The 25,228-nt window shown below is 40.6% G+C and overlaps 1 protein-coding gene and 1 long non-coding RNA gene across 5 annotated transcripts in view; one reads left to right on the top strand and one right to left on the bottom strand.

Moving 5' to 3' along the window:
• Nucleotides 1–25,228, top strand: part of ABLIM1 (actin binding LIM protein 1) — a 166,941-nt gene that overhangs the window by 45,636 nt on the left and 96,077 nt on the right. Inside the window, exon 1 of one of the 4 annotated variants that reach the window (XM_015867361.2) lies at nt 20,010–20,312. The exons of 2 other annotated variants lie outside the window; for them this stretch is intronic. In XM_015867361.2, coding sequence (XP_015722847.1) covers nt 20,297–20,312 — 16 coding nt within the window. In that variant the 5' untranslated portion in view covers nt 20,010–20,296. Of the gene's footprint in view, nt 1–20,009; nt 20,313–20,998; nt 21,085–25,228 lie in introns of those variants that run through there. One more of the 4 variants, XM_032445513.1, reaches the window with a different exon arrangement.
• On the bottom strand, nt 15,841–19,762 carry LOC116653613. The gene is made up of 2 exons (XR_004307771.1): nt 19,675–19,762; nt 15,841–16,698 (listed from the first exon to the last, which is right to left on the bottom strand). It is a non-coding gene; the product is annotated as an uncharacterized LOC116653613 (long non-coding RNA).

The raw sequence follows: 25,228 nt of genomic DNA, 5'->3' as shown, positions 1-25,228 counted from the left end.
TTGCAGTAACAGACATACGTACATTGCTCTAAAAGTAATGCCTCCTACTTATTTGCATGGAAACTGCAACAAATACACAAAGCACAATCATACTGTTTGATAGAGCAAGTTCGCAGTGCAAATTCTCAGCTACAAAACACTGTTTTACTGTTTTTCAACACAGTCATCACCAATATCAATATGCGTGTTCACAAGTGATGAACAAAATCCTCCATAGGAGGCATTATTTCGGAGCATCCCCTCATATTTAAAGCTGTTTGTGATGGTCTACTGGTTCAGTACCTGCAGTAGATCTGTGGCTTAAAGAGCGTGGGAAGTTTCCAGCAGAGGTGTTGAGGAAGCTCTGCAGTAATTTAGAGAAGATTATTTTTCTCTAATTTGGGTTCTGCGTTCAATGTTTGAGTGAATTTGCCGTGCATATTTCCGTAACCACGTGACTAATCAGAAGAGAGACTATGATGACACTCAGTTAATTTTAGTAAATGAAATGAAGAGTGGTGTTTTCTTTGATGTCATGCCTATGGCACATCACACTTTAAACAGATACAGGAAACGAATATGAGGGTTGAAAGAAGGCCAGGGTTACAGCTTTGATCTCTTTCCTTCCCAACTTATTTCTCTGTCAGTTACTATGAAGTCTGCGTTGTGGAGAGAGAGTTACAGAGTTTTTCTTCTCAGCTGGAAGAAAAATGTCAAAGTTCAAATAAGGTGAAGGAAAGAGTCTGGTTAAAGGAGTTAAGTTTGTCTTCAGTGCCTTCCCTCATTTGATGCTACCTTTGTTATTGTCTGAAAAAGCAAACTGTTTATGAAATACAATGCTGTGCTATTTTAATGAACCATTTCTAACTCCTGGGACCTTTAGCTAATACAGTGAAGTTTCAAATCCTTAATTTATTTTGGTTGTTTCTTTTAAGTGGTTCTTTACAGGCTGAAGCATTGCACAGCAATGACCACAAATAATTAGAAAATAATTAAATATTTAGATTTTTTTTTTCTTTTCCCACTGCACTTATTTGCATCTCAGAAATCAGCCCGAATAAAAATACCTAAATGCTATTGAGGACTAAAACAAAACACAAGTAGTTCCCTACTGAAAATCTGAAGGCGTGCCAGCTTCTGCCTGGATCCTCTTTGTTAATTATTCCCTAGAGTGGCTTAGGCGGCGTCTCTTTAACTTCAAGCATACTGCATGGCCCCAGGAAAGTCGGGGGATTATTTATAAGGTTGGAGGTACATGAGTGCTTGAATAGCGCTGCTGAGTCAGTTGCTTGATATACAGAGTCTTAGGGGCGCAGCAGTTTTAATGTTTGTGTTTCATATGGCTCTGACCACATCCTGCCTACGAAATGGCATCAGCTGTCAGCAATTACAGCTGACAACTCAACCTCTATGTGAAGAAGATAACTTCTGCTTTAAGAATGTCTGTTGCAGTGTTCTTGATGTTTTGGATCAATAAAATTGTCTTTAATTGTTCTGCCAGAAAATAAGATGCTGAGCCACCTTATCTTGCAAAAATGCAATAGGCTGATCCATAAGTGCACACACTGGTGTTTTATGTCTGAAAGCAGTCAAGGGTGGAGACTTTTTTTTCCCATGACTAGTAGAAATAAACATTTGAAATGATAAAGTAAGGTAAATAGCCCTGGTTAAATTGTGCCTTTTGTCTTAACCCAATTATCTGCACTCTTCTAGTCCCAGCAAGCAGAGTACCAGTGATGTTGCTCATTTTGAGCAGAATGGCTTAACTAAAAATGGAATTGTCTGATCAGAGAAAATGTGCAGAAATATTATGTTTGCATTATCTGGTAAGAGAGTTCTCCAGGGAAATGAGCACTTCTAGTGTTAAATAATGGCTGTAATCTATTGGAAAATCATTAAGAAATGTAGTAATTAAATTGGAAGGTAATTAAGATCAAGGAAAGCACTCAGCTATGCTTTGTGTGACCTCCTTTTTTAATGCTGTCCAGATACTTCCTAATGTTTTTATTATCTCTGCTACTTCTGTAATTTCTGTTATCAGGGAATCTGTATACTACAATCTTTACTGTACTCATTGCTCCAGGTGCCTTTAGGGACGGGGAGCAACATAGGGGAGCAGTGGTGGCAGACTGTGGGTCTGGCATAAGGATGAGCAGGAGGGCTGTGGGAGAGCAGGGCCTGCATGCTTCTCACATAACAGGCTGGCACTCCAGCTTGTCAGTCTTACTTTTTTGCTTAGTCAAACTGGTTATCGATAATTTGAATAACAGATTGAGGAAGAAGATACTCTGGTAGCTGTGGTGACATTAAATGCTCTAAATGGATGTCAGGGACCAGTACTTACCTTAATGTAACATCTTACCTATTCCCTTTTGTCAATAACGAAATAAATAAACCAGTATTGCAGGTGCATTTCTGAATGGTGGACAGGACAGCGTGCACTTGAAGCCTCAGAGAAAAATGCCTCTTACTTTGGTTCCTTTGTCACACCAGTTCCAGTTTTGAATATATGAACTCTCGGCTTTCTGCCTCCTGAGACTGCCCGTTTTGCATCACAGATTGAGGATTTTAGTTGCATGCCTCTGCTTTACATTTCAGCCTGGTAGGAGAAACAGTTTTTCTACTGGAAGTCAGTAGATGCAAGTTTTCTGCAGAAGATTGACAACCTTCTGCTTTTCAGTCCTTTCTGACCCTTTTAGCAGGTTGTTAAAGGGTTTCAGTTGGTGAGTTTATAAACTACACAGGAAGTTATTGTTTTCTTTACACAGAGTTGTAAAAAGAGTACGTCAGCTTTGCAGATGATTTCTTAAAACAAATAATTTATTTGCAGTGTCCTTAGTGATGGTGGCTTGTTCAATATAGAAACTGAGCGGTTATGAAATTGATTTGAGCCAACCATTCTTTCATTTCCAGCGGATGTGTACCTTTTATTTGGGATTTTTAAGGCTTTCAGAGGTAATAGGCAGTGCTTCGCTAACTGTCAATGTTTTTCCCCTAATGTCATGTAAATATTTCATTTGATGATTGATTTTTTTTTTTTATTTTTTTGGTATACTGTTTCAGTGCTGATAATTGAACATGGTGGGCTTCTCCAAGAAAGAGCTTGATTAGATTTAATCTCGAGAGCATTGTTTTTCTGTTTTTGTATGCGTTATCTTAACATACACTGCTTCACTGAAGGATAAACCTGGGGGACGCTGGGGCTTAGGGAAGTGAGTCAGATTCAGTTTTGGAATGTACAGCAAAGGGAAAAGCTTTCTCAAGAGCCTGTTACTCTGTCTGTCCAGCTTTACAATGCTCTGCAAAGCTTGTCTTTTGTTATTTAAGGCTCATGTGCCATGAAAGTTATCATACAGGGTTGATAACAGGAAGCTGAGCACAATGCTTTAATTCAGCTGAAAGATTTTGCAAATGTCATCAGTTGGGAAAGGAAATTGTCACCATGTGGTCTTAGTTAAGTCCGAGATAGAACTGTGTTTTCTTTTTCATTTTTTTCATGCCTGTGTATTGTACAGAAGACATAGAGCATAAAGCAGCATTTTGTATGTATTTTGCAATGAACACCAAAAACAAATTGATAAATAACTTAATATTTGCTTTCTCGTTTCTGAATTAGTTTAACAGAATAGCTTGTGTGTGCAAATCTTGCTGTTTCTACATAGTAACCCAATCTGCATTGCACTACCTTGGAGATCCCTAGATAAACTTTCAAAAACTTCAAGTTTGATGTAGTGAAAGATGATGCAAACAGCTTCCTCATCTTCAGAGTTCAGGCTTGCATCTATCCTTTGGTACAGACATATAGATAGATTGATAGATTTCATAGTAGTTCTTCAGCACCGTATTATGTGTATGTGTGTACTGCACAAACAGGTCTTTTGGTAAGAATTGTCTAATTTATTAGTTAAATGTCAGTTAGAATAACAGTGAAGAGGAAATCTTGACTTAGCAGCCCATGTGGAAGACTAGTGTTTAATTGTGTTGCTCTGATAACACCAATCATTTTACCTTTGATCTTACTTTAGCCCTTTTCAGTTAGCCTCTCTATTCTATTATTGCCGTTACAGAGCTGTTCTGTTTATTTTTGGTGTTAATTATCTCATAGATCATACCTAGGTCATATGTAAGCCTGTTGATTGAAACTAATGAACCATAGGTCTATGGATGTAAAATTCATACGTGGATCCATCATAGCTGGTACCTATGAAAAACAGCAACACCTCAGAGTTGTTTCTTAGAAATATTCATGCTTTTATAGACAGGCAATAGTTGAAGTAGTGCTAAACAATACTAAGAGGCTTTTGTTTCGTTGCTAAATTGACATCCAGGTATGTTTGCAAAAGAGGGATGGGGACATGAGCTCTATCGCTGCAGTTGGCCCAGAGGATTGCTGAGTCAGTTCCAATTTGTTTTATTCCCATCTTTTGACCATTTGTTTTATTGTTGAGTTATAACCTCTTCCTCATGCTTTCCAGTGGAAGCAATGTGGATTGTGAGTGTGTTCTTTGCCAGTGTACATGGTGAGCTGCTTTTTGGATTTCTCATTGCCTGCTCATGTTAGGCAGGTGCAGATAGCAGTGTGATTAGATTGGCTTCATGCTCCAACAAGGGAGCTGGTGAAATACACTGTTGTTTGTGGCCATGGTGCCTCATTTCTTCTGAAATGCATTGTGTTAGGAAGTGACAGGAAGTGATGTTTATGTGTGGGCTTTTTTTATTGCTTTTCATCCCTGACATTGTGAGGGAATGCACAGTAACTTATGAGGGACTAGAAGTGCAGTCTGCTGCTGGAGTGTGTTATCACCTTTCACTAATGGTGGTCATTCTATTTTTGAATGTGAGTTGGATGGGTATTTTAAAAATCTCACAGTTCCAATCATATTTCACATAATGAAGAAGGAGCATGGATTTTATTGCATTTTGAAAATAATAGCTTTAAACTATTGGAATAACCTGAGATACCTTTTTAAGGTCTAAAACATGATTACTTCAAAAGCCACAAAGTAGCTTTGCACTGCCGGTTCTCAGAGCTCAGCAAATTCTATATACAGTCTGAATTATTAATGGAGATAAACTGGAAGAGAAAGCTCTGTAGCCTTATCAGCCCCAAGCAGGCAGTAGTTGGTTGGTTCTGCAGAGAAAGGCAGCTCCTTCTGAAGCAATGAGTGGACAGGTGCTTGGGGAGGAACCCTACAGCGAGAATGGCTTGTGTCAGTATGCACAGAAGATGACTGCCTGTTTTGGACATTTAGGTAAACTAGAAAAGTTGTGCGTGTTGATTTTTTTGGTGTGCGTTATGTCAAGGAACTGTTTTGTCGAGCTTATAGTGAATAGTTGAGTGTCTGTTACCCTGCAGTTTTCAGTAGGTAATTTGTCTGTGCCAAAGGTAGAAAACTGAGCTCCATGCATGGTGTCATTTTACAAGAAGAAGAAAGCTTTTGTTTCCCTTTTGTGTGAGAACTTGGTCTTTTCCTTTCTCTCTTGCTGTTTTCTTTATCTTAAAGTGTTATTTGGGGCTATCTACCTCTGTAAGAAGTGTGTTATCCTCTGAAGTGATATGAGGAGGAAAAAGGAAAAGTTCTTTTTGTTTTACCTTATTTTCTGTTTCTACTTTTTATATATTTTTTTCTTTTGGAGGTAGGTTTTACTGAACTAGGATGATTGACTGATGTATTTTTGTTTTTCAGTACAAGAATAAAATCACTCTGCAATCTATCAGCAGGAAGTTTAATTGTGATGACAAAAGCTATTAAGGACAGCACATTTCTGTCTTTACTGAGCTAAATGACTGGCTTAACTCTGTTGCTCAGATGGGAGGGACATCTCTTCAGCTGTTTTAGCCCTTGATCTCTAAACTTTGCTGTTCTTCTGCAGAATTCTATGGCAGGTGCTTGATATTTGTTGTGCAATTTATTTGTTGACTGCAGTCAAAGTTTGCTGTTTCCTCTGTTCTAGTAGCATTAGTAGAGTAGTCTAATCCTGGTTGTGTGTTTTTGCCACGGGGCAGCCTGTTGTTTTGGCAAAGTAAGGCAGGGCTGAACAGGAAATGGTCTAGAGATGGAAGGAAGCATTTATAATTAAAATATTTATAAAACTAGTAATGAGATCAAATATTTACGGTAACTACTTTGCCTAATTTCTTTCTCATATCCAGTCCCTTGAGAAATGTCAGTCTGAAAAGTGATGGTACATGCAGCTGTGCTCTAAGTGAAGGCTCAAGCCCCAGCACTGGGTGATCAGAGGAGGCATGGCTTTGAATTGGTGGTTATTTACAAGTGTTTTAATACTTGGCAGATGCTGTTGAGATTTCCTCGGTGCTACTTCTGATTTGGGCGTGCAGGGGCTCCTGAGAATGTATTGCAAGAAACATTAGCACTAAGTTGTGTCTTTATGCTTCTGTTTCCCTTCAGCAAGGGCATTAGAAATCAATCTCTTCCATTTAATCTTAGGGTCTTAACGTAAGCGGTAGGAGCTTGCCACTGTCTTTTTTATTCTGGCTGAAGCCAAATCCTTATGCACAATGTTGTCTCAGACACTGACAGCAATAGTCAGACAGGAAGGGGAGATCAGTAGAGTAGCCTCTGAGAAAGGAGACCTTATTCCCAGTTGTTACTATGCCAAATGTTTGTATTGGTGACATGCTTGCCTAAACTGAAGTATACCCATGGCCCCTCCACTAACCCCTTGAGTTTTTATGGTGGAGGGAGGCTGGGTTATGATTCAGTGCTATCCAGGACACAAATGTACAGAAACATGTCTCCACACATAGTTAAAAGCACCAGTAGAGGCTTCATATGTCTTTTATGGTGTGTGACTGTGGGAAAGGAGCGCAGTGTCTTCTGACAACACCACACAACAGATCATACCGGTTTGGTACGTTTTACATTAGTGGGCATAATGTCTGTCTAGGTATGCATTGCTGAAAGGTGGCAATCAACATGGCTAGAGCAGAGCTGGCAGTCTCTCAAGTCTGTGCAGTCAAGGAAGGACAGGCTTTTCTGCTACGTTTTAGGTAAACAAACTGTCACAACTGTTGCTGGATTTGATACAGTTACTGCAGAGCTCACCTGCCGGCCCTCTGAGAATTAAAGTGCCAGCAGGGTTACATCAGGCAAACAGTGCTCTTGCTTCACCTACCTACCTAGGGCAAAGTCCTCCTTGAAGCTTTGGTGAGGTTGGGTAATTGGCATTGCTTTTGTCAGATGTCTGTAGCCCATTGACATCCTTGCCAGTACTCCTTTACTGAGACAAGGATGCACTCTCCTGAGAGTCAGCCCTCTGCTTTAAGTGGTTGTCTACCTTCAGCTGAAGTAGCAGAGTGCAGTGTGTTGGCATATACTGGCCTTGTCCTACTGCGCACAGTATTGGTTATATAGGCATGGGGAATGGCTGTGTTCCAAAGGGAACTGTGATTTTGGGACAGAAAAGTCTTGGTAATTATATAATGAAAAGCAAGTCACCTTATGGGAAAGAAAAACAGTGTGATAGTAGGTGAGGAAAGGCTGAGTTTGTGAGGTGGTCTGTTCTTTTTAAAACAGTAAATAAAGAGGTCTTCTCTTCAAAGCTTGTTCCCATCAGTACATAGTGCTTGAACTCTGTCTGGGTCTGAGAGGAAGAGTTTATTCACCTTCAGATTTAGCAAAAACCTTCCAGGCAGCAGTGCAATTACTGTACCGAGCCATTTTGCAGCTATAACCAACTTCTGTTTGTTAAAGGGAATTGGCAGCCTGGGCTGACTGTTGTCTCAGGGAACGCAGCAAAATAAGGAATCTGAGGATGGCCCTGAGCAAGGACTTGTCTGTGGTCCACCTGTAACTTCCTGTTCTACATGATGAATGTGGTTTACTTTTTCATCCCCTTTTATCTTTTGCATTGGAATTTCCTGTGACTTTCCAGTGCCCAGTTGATGATTAACTCTGCCTTTACTGAGGAAGAAATATTCATTAGATGATTAGATTAGCAAGCCACTGGAATTGGATTAAGGTAAATACTTCTTGTAAGCAAAGCAGGAAGAGTTGGCACAGTATCTGCAGAGCTTCTCCTGTCAGCTATGCAGGAAAGTGGAAGGGAAGAGAGCTGGTGAGCCAGTCGTGAGTAGTTAGGGGAAAGCTTAAGTGCTTTTGTGTGTAATAGTCAGTGAAAGCTGCGGGCGGGATTTCTCCAAGGAAATCTGCTTATGAAGTAGAGTCAGGCAGCCTTTATACATTCCAGCAGAGACAAGCATGCTCTACCTTTACTGTAATCTTTTGTCCGTAGCACACGTGCAGACCTGGCATCAAAATGGGGGCATGGTAGATTAAAGGCACAGATGTGCATTTGTAGCTTATGATGATGATTCTTCCCTAATAAGATTTTTATCTGAGTGAGAGTTTTTTGTTTGTTTGTTTGTTTTTCAACTAATCCTCTTACGTACCTCTGCTAAATTCTTTCTCCTGTCCTGAATATTAATCTGATTTTCAAATACTCTTTATGGTTTTGCTTCAGACTTTTACATTCCCAGGGATGAGTAGCAACTGATTACAATAGTTTTAGATGGCGGTCACCTGATGAAACATACTGTCATAATCTCTTGAAGATAATCACTAAAAATATATCTTCCTTAATCCCCTTTGCTGGATAAGAGAAAAAGAGAAGGATTGATAAGGACAGTGTGCCACAGTGGTAGGCTGATTGTGCACTACGGGTTGCTTTCCGTAACTTCTTCCCAATAGAAATGCCATCTTTCCCCATCCTAAACAGCTTTGGGAAGCTGTGTGGATCAACTAAAAGTAAAGAATTGGTGCTGGAAAAAGTGAAATACAGAAATTCAGTCAAAAGGATGTCTATTATTGAAGATGGGGATATTGCAGAGGTCCTGTATCTCATTCCGAAGCAGAGCTTACTGAAGCAGCTGCCCTACTTGAATCCAGATGACTACTACTTGTGCGAGCGCTTATTTGGTGGTCCTGAGGATCTGGGTAAGTGAGGACTGGCATCAGAGCATAATGTTTGTTCAGTGTACAGATACAATTGCTTTACAGCTAGCTTTATTTTCTTGTGTAGCAGCATGATGCTTTGTGACAGCAGGTGTACAGGAATATTTTTAGTTACTGGCAGGAGAGAACAAGAACTTATTTCTTTTTTTAGAGGTAGAATCTGAGTAGTAGAAAAAGTGGATGCAGTCTTGTCTCTCTCTATGTGACTGTCTAGGGAAGAAGGAGACATTAATCTGCTGAAGTTAGAAATACACCTGAGCTAGAAATACACCTTTTTAAAGCACAATGTTGTATGGTGGTATGTTCCAGAACTTTCTAAAGGGTTTTATGAAACTCTATTCCCTTTAGTTTTAAACCTACTGCAAAGTAGTTTCAAACAAAGCTGCCTGATTTCTGAATTGGAAGAGAAGCTTAAAGTTCTTTTCCTGCTCATCTTATTGCTTGTTAATTTAATAATATAAATATGACCTAAGTATATAAGTATATTAATATATGTCATATCTGTGATTTGAAAAAGCAGATATCATTCAGCCCTGCCTCCCTCCAGTGTTTCACACTGGCATTCTGGAGAAAGCTTCTACAGATGCTTGAGGAGTTATCATAATTTTTTGTGAATTTAAAATAGGAAATTGAAGGAGCAGTGGCTGTGTATATGGTCAGTCCATGTGGGACTCCAGAGAAATACTCTGTTTGTAGCCATCTTTTCTGCAATTTTTTTTTTCTAATTTGTATGGGATGTAAATCTTTCTAGAAATATGCAGTTGTGCAATTCTTAACTGGTCTATGAGCTTTTAGAAAGATAGTGAGGCAGGTTCTGTTAGCATTATTTTGTTATCCTATAGTTTGAGTGCCACTGTTCAATATGATGGATGTTATGGTTCTGCTTCCCAGTGGTGTGGCTAACACTAGCTGAGAAGTTGCAAAGTATCTGGCGCCTCAGCTTTGCTTAAGTTGCAGTGTAAGTGGAGTCAATCAGCTGCTTGAAACAGAAGTAGTGAAATGCTTATGAGAAGGTCCTGGCTGTAAAAGCTGTATTGTGACTTTAAGATAGAAAACCACAAAGCCATTTCTTAGGCCATGTGACTGCTTGAGGATTAGGGTGCTTCAAGTACCAGAAGATTTAGCAGCTTATATATGTTCCTGAAAGACAGCTTGCTGTCTGTATTTGGCTTTACAAACAGAGATTAGAAGTCACCCCATCCAAGTCATTTGGAGACTCAACTAGTATATTGCTTGCTCCTTGTAAGTGGAATTATAACCACCAGGAGAGGCCCATTTCTTAGGGTTTTGGAAGGTCAGGAATCTTCTCACAAGTGCAAAGCTATTTAGTATTCAGGAATTGAGTCTTTGGATTCTCAGGGATTTAACCTGTGATATGCTTATGCTTATCAGTCATCATGATAACGTTGGTTTCATAAGGGGAAGGCTGGAGCTTCACACAAGTTAAATGGTGGTGTAATGTAGACAGTTAGGGGTAGTTTAAGACTGAGGAAAACTTAAAAGTCAAAAGACATTTCAAATCACTGTAAGGTAAATGCAGAATGGGAGTCTTGGGTTTCATTTGGCCAGCAAAATTTGCTGACCGGCCTTCACTCCTGATTCCAAGACAGATGGAGAGGGGCTGCTCCCCAGAGGGAGCTGCCAGCATGGTGGTTTTTTTGCAGCCAGACCTGTGCTAGCCCAGAAGACCTACTTAAGCGTGTGGCTGGGAGTCTCTGGAAGCAGGACTGACGTACAAAGAAGGCTGTGGAAAAATGTCAGTATTCTAGACAAGCTAAGTTCAAAGCTAGTTGCAAAATAGCAGGGGAATTTCAAAGAGAAAGTTGACTCAGAGCTGTATGATGTTGCTTCTTGTCTGAGATTCTGTCTTCTGTCGTCGTACTTGATTCCATGTATAGCCTTTCGTCTTGTTCTCCAGCCTGAATTCTGTTTGATTCAGCAGTGGCATACACCTGAGGAAAAGGAGATATGTGTCATATTATCTAACCGACCTCCCGCATGAGTTTAGTAACTGTTTATATAACAGTCTTAATTTAAAGCAATGCTTGTGAGAGTGGCTGCTTGTGTTGGATCAGATGGGTATAAAGGAAGACAGAAGGAAATTGAGAGAATGAGGAGGTAGGGTGGGGGCTTCAGAGTACGTGAAAGCCGAAAAGTGGTGTGCCAGGGAGCATTGCGGGGACATTTCTAATGTACAGAGACCCTGTGAAATATGGGGTTACTGTGGAAAAGGTCTGTGTGTAATGTGCCTATCTTTGCAGGGTTAGGGATCCACATGGTTAAGTGAGGAATCACAAGCAGGTATGCTGTTCTTCAGAGGATTTGGCTTTACTGACCTGATATAGAAGGTCCGATTATAAAATACTGGCTGTAGCATACGCATTTGAATAAATCCACTCTAAGATCCAACACATCGTCATGCTTACATCAGTAGGGCTTTCTTGGGGTGTTATAGTAGGAAAACTAGAATACAACACCCATGTTCACAGGTGTTGTTTTGTGCCACATGGCCATTTTCCTTGCTTAGTACCAAGATCTCCCTGAAGTTTCTTTATCACCAGTCCCTGTTGTTACCTAGAGGGAAAGAAGGAAGAATGCAAATTGAAAAATGAATTAATATTTTAATCTTCGTCCTACCTGCTAGTGGTGCTCCCAGGAGCTCCCTGTACATTTATATATTTGATATGACCAGTGGCCATAGGATCGTAATCTTGCTGTATGAGTGTAAAGTGTCCAGAGCTAAGCAATGTTGAGTCTGGCAAGTGATGATGTAAGAGAGAAAAGTCCACATTCTGTTGGCATCATAGTAGCTGGTACTCTTTCTTTAGATGCTGGCACATGCTGTGCAGGCTTCTTGTGTGCTTCAGATAAGGCGGCTCTGCTTCTTGATAGCTTTTCAGATAGATTACTTCAAGTGAGTGTTCTCTCCTGGCCTCAATCTCTCTAATATTGTTTTTATAAAGTTGACTTATGTGATGGGATATGGAGTGTGCCTTAAAAGTCTGTGGTAACCCAGGGCTTATGAACATTATGTCTTTCTCCTGCCGAGCAATATCTGAATTCAGAATGGTCCTGATAAATCAGTGGTGTGATTTGAAATCGTGCAGCTGAACTTCAACGAATACAAATCTGGAATGTTGGACTTGCACAGATAAGAGATGGAAAATAACTAACTGTACTCCAGAAAAGCTTATGGAGAATAATGATACTTTTAACAATATAAATAGAAATCGATGTTATGAAACTGCTGCAGAAAAAAATCTATTCTTATTCTGGGGTGCATTAGCAGGATATGTGTACAGCAGGGGAGATGGTTCTTTGTTACTGAAGTGACCTAAGCTGGGCATCACCTGCTGTTTTCGATATCACATTTCAGAAAGGATGCTGATAAACATGAAGAAAACCAGTAGAAGGCAGTGATAATAGCAAGTGAGAAGACTTTTGAAGAAATATTAACAGAATTAGACTGACTTAATCCAGAAGAGTGGAGATAAGTGAGGGATTTAGTCAACCATCAGGTGTGTAAGGGGTTGTCAAATAGAGATGTTCTGCACTGTACCAGGAAGCACAGAATGAGATTAGCTGTGTTTGCAGCAGGGAAGATCCAGTTTGCATAACTTGACTTCCTATAGATGCAGAAAAGTGGAGGAACAGTTTGCTAAAGCATATTTTGGAAACTTTTTGGAGGCTTTTATGAATGCTATGAAGAATATAGGTGCTTTAGCCCACCCAGCATGTGGCTATTTGATCTTCTGTTTCTGTGACCACAGCTCGTCAGCTAAGAACCTAATGGAGTGCACTGATATTTGTCTGTTGGATGCATTATTTTTTTAATTGTTGTTTTTTGAGAAGCATGTGATCCCAGTGTCTTGATTTGCAGGTCGCATTTCTCCCTCCTCGAAATCTAATTCTTCTGGAGACAACTTTGCAGTACGATAGTAGAGATAAATAGGCATCGTGCTCTGTGCTTCGTGGCCTGAGCATGTAATGAAGGTCAGGCTGTCACCCTGGGAGCAGCCTCTGTCTCTCTGGTGCTTTTCAGCACCTCTGGAGGTTAGTTGCAAACCCATTGTGCTACCAGTGCTCAGCTGGAGTTCAGCATGAAGGGTCACGTGTGGCTGGTAAGGCTCAGCCAAGCACAGCTAAGCTGCCATCCCCTGGGCTCCTGCACTTGCAGATCCTCTAACAATTACTGTCACCAAGTGGGAAACACAGCTTTCCTCCTGGCTGCACAGTGCCTCGGTAGTACCCTGCTGTTACATGGTGAGGGCTTGTGCGTGAGCTGTGCTTGGAGGTGAAAGTGTTCTTTCTCTCACTTGTATTAGGGAAGCTACATATTTCTCTATCCTCCACTGGAGTAACAGTGCTGTTGTGCTTTGGGTCCTGCAATAGTTGCAAGTGTTGAAGAGGTAATTGCTTAGTTCAGCTTTAGCAGGGCAAAGTTGCTTTTCAGTGCTCACCCATTAAACTCAAGCAGATGTTCTCACTTATGTTGCTCCAGGATTCACAGCAAGTGGCACAGCAGGAAAGGTTCATGCGATTTTGTTGTTTCAGTATTTATTGCACTAGAGATAAATTTGCTTCTGAAAATAGCTGAGTTCTGGTTTTGTGCTGCGGTAAGAATAGCTTCAACTATCAATGCTAAGGCCTAAAAGCCTTTGGTTTTGTAATTGTGCAATGACTATAAATAAAACAAAAAGAAAAGGAAAAGGAGCTAGTTAGAACCAAGCCTTTGTCCCCTGCTTGTTTATTGTATCTATTCCTATTTAAACACTGCCATTTTGAATTTAAGTATTCAAATGTTTAATGTCGTCTTAACTGCTGGCTTCCTGTTTCTGTCTGCTGTGGGCCAACAGCAATTGCCAGTGCTGAAGATCAGTCCGAGCTAATATGCTTAGTAGTACATCAGTGGTTTAGCATTAATCTTCATTAACGTAGCATGGGTTAGGTTAGAGCAACTGACTTCACCTGTTCAGGACTCCTTGCCTCTCTGCCTGAATTACTAGTTACATTTTATCCAAAAACCATGGAAATTGCAATCCCTATTTTACTAGATGCTAGCAAGAAAAATTAGCTAAATTACCTTTGAGTAGAAGGAAATAATGAAAATGGGGGGGCGGGTTGCTTCCTATATGGCTATAGACAAAGGTAAAAGCAGTGTAAAGATTACTGAGGGGAATTTAAGCCAAGTTCTCATTTGCTTTGTAACCCTGTTGTGCTGCTGTGTGCAGGCAGCTGTGGTTGGAAGGAATGTGTTGTAGCCCTGTGACCCCACTGCTGCTTACAGGAGTCCTCCTCTCTTGTGCCCGTCAGAGCACAAGATCTCAGTGTTCTCACCACAGAGCTGAGAGCAAAGTGCAAGCAGCTCCTGGTTGGGGTGGCAGCAGGCCAGCACAGTGTGGGTCCGACCCTGTGCTGCTGGTGGGTGCTCAGCCCCTCACCTGTGGGATGGGTGAGGGAGGCCTGGGCAGTGCAAGCTGCCTTCAGGCTAAAGATCCTGTCTTTCTGCCAGTGGGGAACACACGGATGATGTTGGGATGGGAAAGAGAGACATAGCAACTGCTGTTGCTTCTCATCTGAGAGCTTGCCTTGAGCCTTTGCTCCACTGTTAATATACGGACGGTGTATGTTCAGTGTCCATGTCATAATTTTCCTCATCTTCAGGGACTGTGGACTTCATTCATCTGCTTTGTTGGGTGTTACTGTTGAGGCATACACCAAACAGTAATTCACAGTGAGATGCTCAGTCGCATTTCTTCAGACTGCAAAACTCAGAGCTTGCTGCTTTGCTCTGCAAATAAGCTGATGGGCAGCAAGCTGCTTCAGTCTTCTTTCATGGGCCTCTCATGGAGAAGTTCTTCAGGCTGGAGAATCCTTGTCTCTGTCCTGGTAATTGCACTGAGCACCAAACTCCCCTGACAGGCTGTAGAGGTTATTCTATAAAGTTAATCCAATTCTGTAGTGGATTATCAATATCAAATCTCCTTAACCTTAGGCACGTACAGTAAAGCATGACACTTGTATATATTCCTTCCTGTCAGGAATTCCTGTCTTCGTACAGCATTAAGCAGTAATTGTGAGATGATTACTGACAGCACATGCATATTTTTGTCTGCAGCAGTACTGGTTGTGATTGTGAACTCATTAATCTAATTCACTTTATAGCAGGTGAATAGTGATGATTTTGTATGGCAAGTCTTCAGTAAATGTACTTAGTGTAAACTGCTGTCAGTGGGCATTATAACTGTGCTGGATCTCAGTTCAAACATCTGCACAGAGCAAAAGTTCACATGGGTGCTCCAGAAGTATGATCTCCTTTCTAAGGACTCACAGTAACGTAAGCAGTGTGGAAGTCAGTTGTTATATCAATAATACAAATGTATGTTCAGAGGTAAATATTTGTACATGCCTACTGTGAGAAAAGTATCGAGCAGTGAGCTTTGTATGTTTTTGGAGCCACTGCAGAGGTGTATAACATAGCCAACTTTCCTAATCTGTTTCTACAGAGAAGATGATCTGGAGGTGCCAGGTGCTGCTTACACAAGCTTGTGCATTAGAGGCTTCTTAATGTTTACAGCAAAGATGAGTGTCTGTTTCTTTATTTTGTCTTGCAGTAAATAAAACATCGACAGTTTTCTGTTTTATTTATATATTTTTTCTGTTTTGCTTAGTGTAATAGCAGCCTATTAAGAAGGTCTTCCTTGCAAGAACCTCAGAAAAGCAAATTTTGTTTTAAGAAATCAGAGTAGTTACTAAATATAAACCTATGAAACACCTAATTCCTAAGGAATCTAGTTTTTAAGAGTGTTAAATGTTTTTACTTCAAAAGAAATTAACTGTTGCATTGCCTCAGATCAGAATGAAATACACTGCTTTGCTAGGTAGGTCAGGTGATGCATTTGACAACTTTTTATTTGTTTTCCTTACTGTAAAAGAATGATGGCACGTGATTGTAAATACCAGTATTACAGAGTGCTTGAATTCAAAATAATGGGATGTTGATGGCAAAGAAAATAATAGTGGAAAACATGGGGATAGGACCCGGCCCATTGAACTTCATTTGCCTGAAGATCAGCCTTCACGTCACCAGGCTCCAAGCTGGGCAGCATGGGAAGGAGGTACAGTGGAACTTGGAGAGGCAAAAGAGCAACGCGTGCAAGAGCATTCTTACCAAACGCCTTGGAATGAACACCCAGCTATTCAGATGTATGTATGGGATCAGGTTTTTTTCTGTACAAGCTGAGTTCTGCTCAGTGATGTGTCTGGAAAGCTCTACTGAGATCATCAGCTTTGCCTGACTCAGTTGTCTGCTTTCTTTTGTGCTGGAGTCCTTCACAAGCATCACTCGTTGTGTTGCTTTCAAAGGTTGGAAAATGAGTCAGTTATCCAAGTCGCTGAGGAAGACACATCAAAAGAACAGACTGCTGGACTGGGGTACATCCAAGGGGAACAGAAGTCAGGAAATACTTTGTTATAGCATTCAGATGTTGAAACTGAAAACAATGTTCTCCCACGTCAGGACTCTGGGACCACTGCAGGCTTGCAAGAGATCTCATGTTGACAACATCATTTTTCCTCTGAGCAGGCAAAGTCAGGATCACAACTAAAGTGAGTGGTTTTTTTTGCAAAACTCCATTGCTGACACTTTTGAGAAGTGGTGACTTGAGCTGACTGAGGCTACATAGCGGTGAAGCTGTGCAAGCCTGTGGCAGGCTTTGCTGTCAGGGCTGTGCCAGGCTTTCTGCTGGAAGGAAAATGACATTAATTAGAGGATATTTTCCTGGATGTTATTTAATAGTACAACTTCTCCCTCTGTGATTTCTAGCAGGCAGTTTCCATCACTGATGGATCAACAGAAGATACCAGTTTTTAAGGAGTTATATAAAAACACTCTTTTGATACTCATAAGCCATGGCCTCATATGTGAGGAATGAGAGCAAGATAAAAATACAAAAACCAACTTTTAAATGACAGATCTAAAGTAATGACTAAACTGCTTAGTATCTCAAGTATATCAAAAGTATATGTACTTTTTCAACATTATCACTGTACAAGAAAAAGCAAAACACGCTGGTTAACTCTTTCGCATTGTGATCTCAGTATCCCCCATGTCCTTTGCTGAATGTGCAGGGTAATTTTCATCATGAAGTAGCAGTAATGTAGTTATGCTGTGTAGCTCTCCTGTACTCACTGTGAATATTTCATCCTGGTTGTGTTCCAGAGAAACTCTACTGAAGTTACAGAGTGCAAAAAGTTTTGTAAAGAAAAAGAGGCTCTTTTTGTTCCTTCAAAATATGCACCTCTAAATAGCAGTAAGCACCAGGGTTGTGTTTCAGGAGTTGCTTTCTGTTTGTCTTTCCTGTCTGGCTTAGCATTTGTGAGTAGGTCTTGAATTGTGCAGCAAGGTAGATTTCTGTGTCAGGTGTGGAACAAGGAGATTAAAAGAAAAAATCATCCCAGTTTAAAAAGATGTTATTCTGATCTCTGTATCTTCTTAAGCTGGAATCAGTGGCATTTGATTCCTAAAATGTCCAGGCTAATATGCTGCAGTCTGTATTTTGAGATTTATTTCTGTGTACACACTGCATTGTAACACTGCAACTATCCATGGCTGAATGACGTGATGAAAGCTTCTATTCAGCAACGGACAAGATGAGATACAGCGGTGCTAATCTCTAACACATGTGAAAAATGGAACTAATGAACTCAGAGGACAGAAAGTCCAGATACCAGCAGTCATATTCTTTGTCTGCAGCTGCTGGAACAAAAGGAAAAATGAATGGTAATCATTGCAGCACTTTGGAGGGTGTCAGAAGATCTCAGGAATGAGTTAACAACATCCATGGATGTAGAGCACAGACTGTGCTCTGCACATCACCTCAAATATTTATGAATGAAGGTCAGATGTGGCCTTTCCAAGCTGCAGTCCCTGTCTGTTTACAAAATACCACTTGAAGAAGAACACAACCAGGCTGAGTTACAACTTGACTCTGTGTGTGTGTGTCAGAAATGCGACACAATGAATTCCACTCAGCCATGGTGGGGCTGAACCCAACCCTGTGCTGGGGCTCTCTGCTATTAATAACAGCTCTCTGAGTCACAGAAACAGCAATGTCAGACTGCCGGGCTGCACCTCGCTTACACGTTAGGCTGCCAACAATAGAAAGCCAGCCGAGGTTTGCTAGAGGATAACTGCTTTTTTCCATGCATGTGCCTGAATCTCTGTCAGCCTCTCTTCCTAATTTATGTGTTTATTTATAAAAGAATATCATTAAATAAGATGGATCTTTTGCGTGAGGCAGACTCATTCATTTATTTCTGTTGTTCTTGGTGGCATTTATACACAACAGCTAGGATTTATTTACTGAAAACATTTTTAATGCTGGATGTATGCTCTGATTTTCCAGCGTGTATCAGCCATCTGGTTCTCTGGCTGGCTGATGCCTACAGACAGTTCCTTTATATCAATTTATCTCTCCCTACATATAGTAGCATTGAGAAGGAATACTTTCATGGAGATACGAGTTCCAGGTTGGATCCAACTCTTGAAAAATAGAGGTTTCTCAAGCAATAGAGTTCCTTTGACATGGGGCTGTACATAGGATTTGCTTTAGGGCTCTGTGTAATTTGTTCCTCCTCCATGTTACCCAGACCTGATACTGCACTGAGTTGTGGTCAAGTTGAAGCTGTAACCCAATGAATCTGCCCATAACTTAGCCCAGAATAACTTTGTATTCAACACCACTCTCCTCTGCTAAGGTCACCTTTGTCTTTGGCAAGTCAATTCATTTTCCTTTGTCATTTTCTCCACCTCTAAAGCAGGTATTAATGTGTACTGCCCAAGGGAAGGCATGCTGGGGTAGGTTTGTTTTGGCAAAGTCACTGATGGTCAGCTACAGTGAGGAATAAAGTTATTTATAAACAAGAAAAAAGCAGTGTATAAATAAAATAGTATTGCTACTTGATACAGGTAGTATAAATGTATTAAAAATAAAACATGTTAAGTGCTTTTAATGAGCATTCAGGATTCTGAGTAATCGTATTTCAAAGCTTTTCTCTGTAACTAGGAATAACAAAGGACTTGCAAAAATAGAGCTTCGATTCCCACCTAACTCTGAGCTGTTACCCTTTAATAGAAAACAGAAATATTCCCTTTTGTGCTATAAAACAGTGAGACTTGCAGATACTGTAAAGAGTTTGTTTGTGTGGTTTTTAACCTCAGCTTACTGACCAGTCATTCTCCGGTAGTGTTTAGTGCCTGAAAGACCAAGGCTTGAAAAGTTGGTTTGATGTTCAGAGTCAACAGTGGTGAGGTGCTGGGGGGGTGAGCTTCACCCCAGCAGTACTCCTAGCTCAGTATGCTGCTCTTCTCAATTCTTCGAATACTTACAGCTGTTGTCCCAAAAGGAGTCACAAAAGAGAAGCTGGAGCTTCCAGGTGTTTGGTGCCTTAGAGTATACAGTACTTGATTCACACTAGCTTAGCTATGGTACTAATCCCAGTTGCTCACTGGGCTTGCAGTTCTGATATTCATTTTATTTTAGTACTTATTTCAGGTGGTGAGTGTAGTCAGCATTTTGTTTGGATGTTCTGTCTGTTAGTGTGTTCTGTACCATGGTCTGGGGACACTGGGAGATTATTTATGACCATGCTTTGTTGTCTAGTAATTACCATTTGGTAGCAATTTTAAATTAAAACCAGGAGTGGATAGAGCTCTCACCAGAGGAAAATCCACTGTGCTGCAGCCTGCCTCAGTGTTTGCCTGTGTCCATCTTCTATTTCCCTTTCTCATCCTGACTCAGCTAGAGTAAATAAAATAAAAAAGCTCTCATAGAATGCACTTCAGCTCTCTGTATGTTAGAACAGCTCCCCTCTCTTCTCCCACATCTCACTGTCAGCCTTTTGCCAGTCTCTTGGGAGCAGATTATTGCCAACTCAGTTCTGCAAGGGTAGAGGAATGCAAGGTGGTGTCAGCGCCGGGAGCTGCAGCCATGGAATCCGGCATTTGTTACGCAGCAGCAGCTGAAGCGGGTTGTCTCAGCACAAGGGGCAGAGTCCACACACAGGGTAGGAGCTGCAGGAAAAGACCACCGTGGGAGAAGATAAGAGGCACGCAAAGAAGAGACGAGGCGAGTGATAGGACTGCATCCGATCTTGTGGGAAATCTGAGGAAGATAATTATCTGGAATAAGCTCCCACTTTCTTTATTTCTGTTCCTTTTTCTTTTTTTTTCTTCCCTTTTTCTTTTTTTAAATCCACCTCAGCCAAACGCTGCTGGAGAAGACGTTTAAATTACTTCAGCTAATTCTTGCTGCTTCCACAACGAAGACAATTTGTTTGCCATGGTGAAAGAAAAAGGTAATCCTGTTTATTGTCAGACTGGAACTGAGAAGAACTAATGTGCCAGCCACAATGACCTGAGGTTTAAACCTTTGCATTTAAAATGAAGCATGTCTTCCCTGACAGTTTTCCTTTCTGTAGATGTGATGTGTCAAAACTGCAGGGGGTTGCTTTGATTGTCTTTGTACCTGTTTCCATTAGGGTACAATCCAGAACTCACCTGAATTAAGGTGTTTACACAGCTGGGTTCCTTCTACGTGTGTATGTATCTTTATTTTCTGCGTGATATTCTTCAAGTTTGCTGTTGATGGTTTGTTACCTGCGTTAGTCACAGCTGAAGAAGCTGGACTGCCAAAGCAGTTAGTTTAATTTTTAGGATAAACACGTTCAGCAAGCCTGGACACTACATGGTCATGTCTAACCTTTTAATGGAGAGGGGAGTTTTATGGGAATTTTGTATCGTGTTGGAATTTTGCAGCATTATATTACACATGCTTCAATTCTGCCTGTAAGTAACACATTAAGGCTGCTACAGAAGCTGGTTGAAGAATGTAAGTGTCGTTATGGAATATTTCCTCACAGTAAGAACAGTCTGGTACCATTTATTGCATCATGACAGTGTGAAATAGATCCAGAATTGTATTTGAGTGGCGGGATGGATGTGCTTTTAGAGCACTGCATTACCACAGGCTCAGACTTACCCTCTGTTTTATGAAGAGCAGGAACTGTGGAACTGTGTTTTCTTTTCTGAGGGCTCTGTGAAAAGTCACCTGTGATAAATACAGGCTGGGTAAGAAACAAATAGAAAGTAGTTAAGTTGGATGAGAATGAGTAGTTTTTCAACTCTGAACATTTGCGTGCTATAAATGAAGTAAATTGAGTGCATTTAGTCTCACTGAGTTTACATTGGAGTGAGTGGGACAAAATCCTCAGTAATCTGCCATGTTGTATCAGATGGATGGAGAGTTGTAGTCACAAGCATTATTCAGGCTACCAGTGGCTTTTGTCAGTGAGAAGTGTAAGCAGTATTGGCCGAGATCCATTGCTTAAGGTTTACAGGATTGTTTTTATAATGTCATGGTGGTGAGTTGTTGATCTGCTTCCAGTGCCTGCAAGCCATACCAGGGATGGTATAAGATGTAGTTTTATCCGAAATCCTTGTAGCTGTAACTTTCAAAGGTTTGATATCGAGATCAATTACATTTCACAGCTTTACAAGAAAGTGTATTGCCACTTAGCCTGTAATAACTGTTGATTGTTTTCTAAGATACGTTTAGAAATTGGGCCGCTGATGTTCTTGAAATGCTCAGTCAGTGTATGCGTAGCAGTTTTAGCAGTCGGAATGTTTCTGCTCCCTATCCAACCCATGCACAGTTGATTCTGATGGAACTGATCTGTGAGTAGGTGAAAGTTGTGATACAGCTGTAAGGAAATTAAAACTAGCCTGTCGTTTTCATTTAAAGAAAAAAGAAAATAAAATATGAACTTAATGGAAAAAGTTGGCAACAGACAGCAAAGTCTTGTATTTAAATTGATCTGTTTCCCCCAAACAATCATCCTCGTAATCCTCCCCACCAATTCAATAGCTGATAATACTGTCTTCTGTTTGCACAGGTCATAGGCTGTCTTTAATTTTGTGGTGCAGTTACTGATGGTTCATACAGCATTACTGAAGAATGAGATGTTAGTATCATTTGGTATTTTTAAGCTGCTACAACTATTGTTCTCTGAAGTGATATGCTTGTAAAATGCAGGGCAGTATGGTACCATGGGTTGGTTCTCTTCCAACCACTGAAGAAATCCTTGTTTTTAACAAGCTAAACATGCGTTCAGTCCGGTGTCAGTTGGTTGACATGTTAACGAGGCACTGGAGGGGCTGGTTTCAACTAGAAAAATGTAATATCAATTCACTGAAGTGCAAAGTGGTTAGTAACAGTTTTTAGCGAATTAGCATGCTTCATTATGCTCATATTGTGGAATGATTTCAGTGTCTGCCTGGTCAATTCGCATACCAACAAAAAAAATCCTGAGGCCAGGGCGTTTTTTGCTGACACCAAATGGCGCTTCCTAAATGATGGATGTTTAACTGATGCCACATTTTAATGCCTCTGACTGTTCACTTACTCCTGTCCAATTATGAGCCCATATTAATTATTATCTAGTTATTTAGACAAAATTATTGTCGTTGACTTGCAGCGAAAGACCACTTATTCTTTTTCTATCCTGCAACAGAAGGGAAGTTTGCTATGCATACCTGTGTATTGTTGTTAACTGTCTTTCACAGTTAAAAACTCACACTGAATAATCAGTATTCTTAGCACTTCAGCTGATGATTGAATTCTGAGCACTCACCTGCTGGTTTGTGGGTACTGGGAATCAGTTCTTTGATGAACTGAGATTGGGTTGTAGATGAACCAGCCTATGGAAGTGGAGTAATATCTACTTTTGCCAAGCTTATCCATGCTTGGAAGGATCAGAGAAGAGAGGACGAGCTGAAGTCTTCTAGGGGTTATGGAAGTAGTGCAGAGGCCTATGATTTCTGTTCAGGATGTACTGCTCCTGTTGAAGGGTAGATGCCTGCACCTGCTGTGTACCAGGCTGCAGTAAAATAGGTCACATTTGCAGCTTCTCACAAACATCTCTGTAGATACACAGTTAGTAATGGACTTCCAGTGAACAAAACAGAAAGCATGTTGACCAAAATGTTAACATTTCCTGTATATTATGGCTTCTGGTCTAATTAAGTATTGCAGAGAGACTTATTTCTATCTTTTTTTTTTCATACCATTGATAAAGCCTGTTATTAATAACCCTTAAGGTTATGACCAAGAGGACTGTTTTTCTGCTTGCAGTAGCTCCAGTCTTGCCCTCTCTTCCACTCACATATACCAAAAACCACAAGTCTCCAAGAAGCTTTTATTCTTTTTTTCCCTTGAAGTAAATTGGGCTGCTTTCAGTGGAACTGTACTTGAAAAGCATGCAAAATGCTTCCTCTGTGTTAATTTCAATGTGTTCTATGTCTGGATTACTCTCTCCAGCTCTCTGTTTATTTGCAGTCTCAACGTTTATTTCCAGTATGAATGAAGAAAACATTAAACAATGGGATCTGGGTCCTGGTGCTGTCTCTGTGTTGTGGGTGGTAATGAAAAATAGTCTTGATCTGAACTCATGACTTTGGAACTTTTATCCCCGTGTGACCTGGGAAGGTCTCCAAGCTTGTTGCTTTTGGAGCATCTGACAAGATTGTGCATCCACACTTTGTTAGGGAGGATTGGGCAGGTTGTTTTCTTTGGTTCACTTTGCTTTACATTTTCTCCTGCTTGACAGTTTACTTTAGGGGCTAGGTGTTTGGGGTTTTGTTATGATTAAGTCAGTATGGGGTTTGTTATGACTAAGTCAATGTGCTAACTTGGACGAGCCACAGAAGAAGGCATTTTATAAATACGTGTAGTATTCTTGTAGTTTAGTGCAGAGCAGTTCTGTGTTAGAGTCTTTTAAAGTGACCTTGGGGAGGTAATTTGATCTTTCCCTGTGTTAGTTAATCTGTAAAATGAGGATAAGAACATTCCTCTTGTCTGCCGTGATTACTTGAATTAGAGGTATTTGGAGCAGGGTTTCTTTTTCCTTGTGATAGGTGTGGGCTTTTAGTGGCTACCACTTAGTGCAAAAAAAGATCCAATATGTGAAATAGCTTGTGAACATCTTATTACTTTTTAACCCAAAACAGCTGTGGAACAATTATGCTTTTATTGACAAATATATAATATTGCTTGTTCTCTACTTTCTCCTCCTGAATTTATTTTTAATCTTAGGTTTCAAATTGCAGTTCTGGTTACACTGAGAGAAACAAAAGTAACCAAAGAGCAGCCAGTTTAGGCACTGCACCTTGCTGGAGTGGTTTGGTTTTTTTTTTGGTTTTATTTATTTGTTGGGTTTTCTATGTAGCACTTAGTTCACAGCAGGGCATGAATATTCAAGTCTCAAGAGTAAAGGCAAGTGCAGTCCCACCATGCCTGATGGTTTCCCATGTTCCCAGCAGTGAAATTCCATACATTCCTTGCATCCCAGTTGCTTGTACAAGCTGTGTTCTGAAGGTAGGTTGGCAGCTGTTTTATGTGGAGAAGTGGGGAGCCCATTTGCTATTGATCTCACTGGAGGAGAGGGCTTTAGTGGCTTTAGGCGATAAATTCCAGACCACAGAGTTTGAGCTTCAAATAGTGGTAGAGGCAATTAAGCTGTTCCTTTTTTGAGAACAGACACAGGGAGCATCACAGGCCAACAAAACTGTTCTGAGCTGGGGAGCTGCAATTAATTTAATTTATTGTCAATTAACAAGCTTGTAATTACTGACTCTTCTACTGTGAAAAAAAAAAAAAAAAAAAAAAAAGAAGAAAAGAAAAAAAAAAAGAAAAAAAAAAAAAGAAAAAAGAAAAAAAAAAACCAACAATGTGATCAGAGAAACATACCTGCACTTCTTCCCACTTTCTGGTCTCCTGTCCTCATATTGTGCTTTATGCTGTGTTTTATCATCCCTCCTGCTCTGACATCTCCCCCTGAGCATCTGTCCTTTTGACATTTACCGTCCTTTAAGTACATTTTAGCAAAGGTGCTGTGTGTTCCTCTGATTGTTTTGATGCATGATGGGTCCATGTTGTCCATTGCTGAGCTGGCTGTGAGCATGACCAGTACAGGGCAATTCTTGACAACCTGCACAACGTGCCCTGGCAGCACCCTGCCTTCATCCCCTGCTGCTTACACCTTGTACAAGTGAGTAGACTGCAGATCATATTGTTTTATGTCTCGGATGAGTATTTGAAAAGCAAGGCTTTTAAAGACACTGGCGTTTGCTTGGTATAGGGAAAATGAGTGGTTTTAAAATATGTTGAACTAGAGACAAGAGACATTTTTCTGGAGGGGAAGCAAGGAGCTTGGTA

This window comes from Coturnix japonica, chromosome 6 (assembly GCF_001577835.2).
Source record: "Coturnix japonica isolate 7356 chromosome 6, Coturnix japonica 2.1, whole genome shotgun sequence".
In the NCBI taxonomy this organism is placed as follows: domain Eukaryota; kingdom Metazoa; phylum Chordata; class Aves; order Galliformes; family Phasianidae; genus Coturnix; species Coturnix japonica.
The sequence above is the reverse complement of the archived record's forward strand: the minus strand, read 5'-3'. Positions and strand labels throughout refer to the sequence as shown.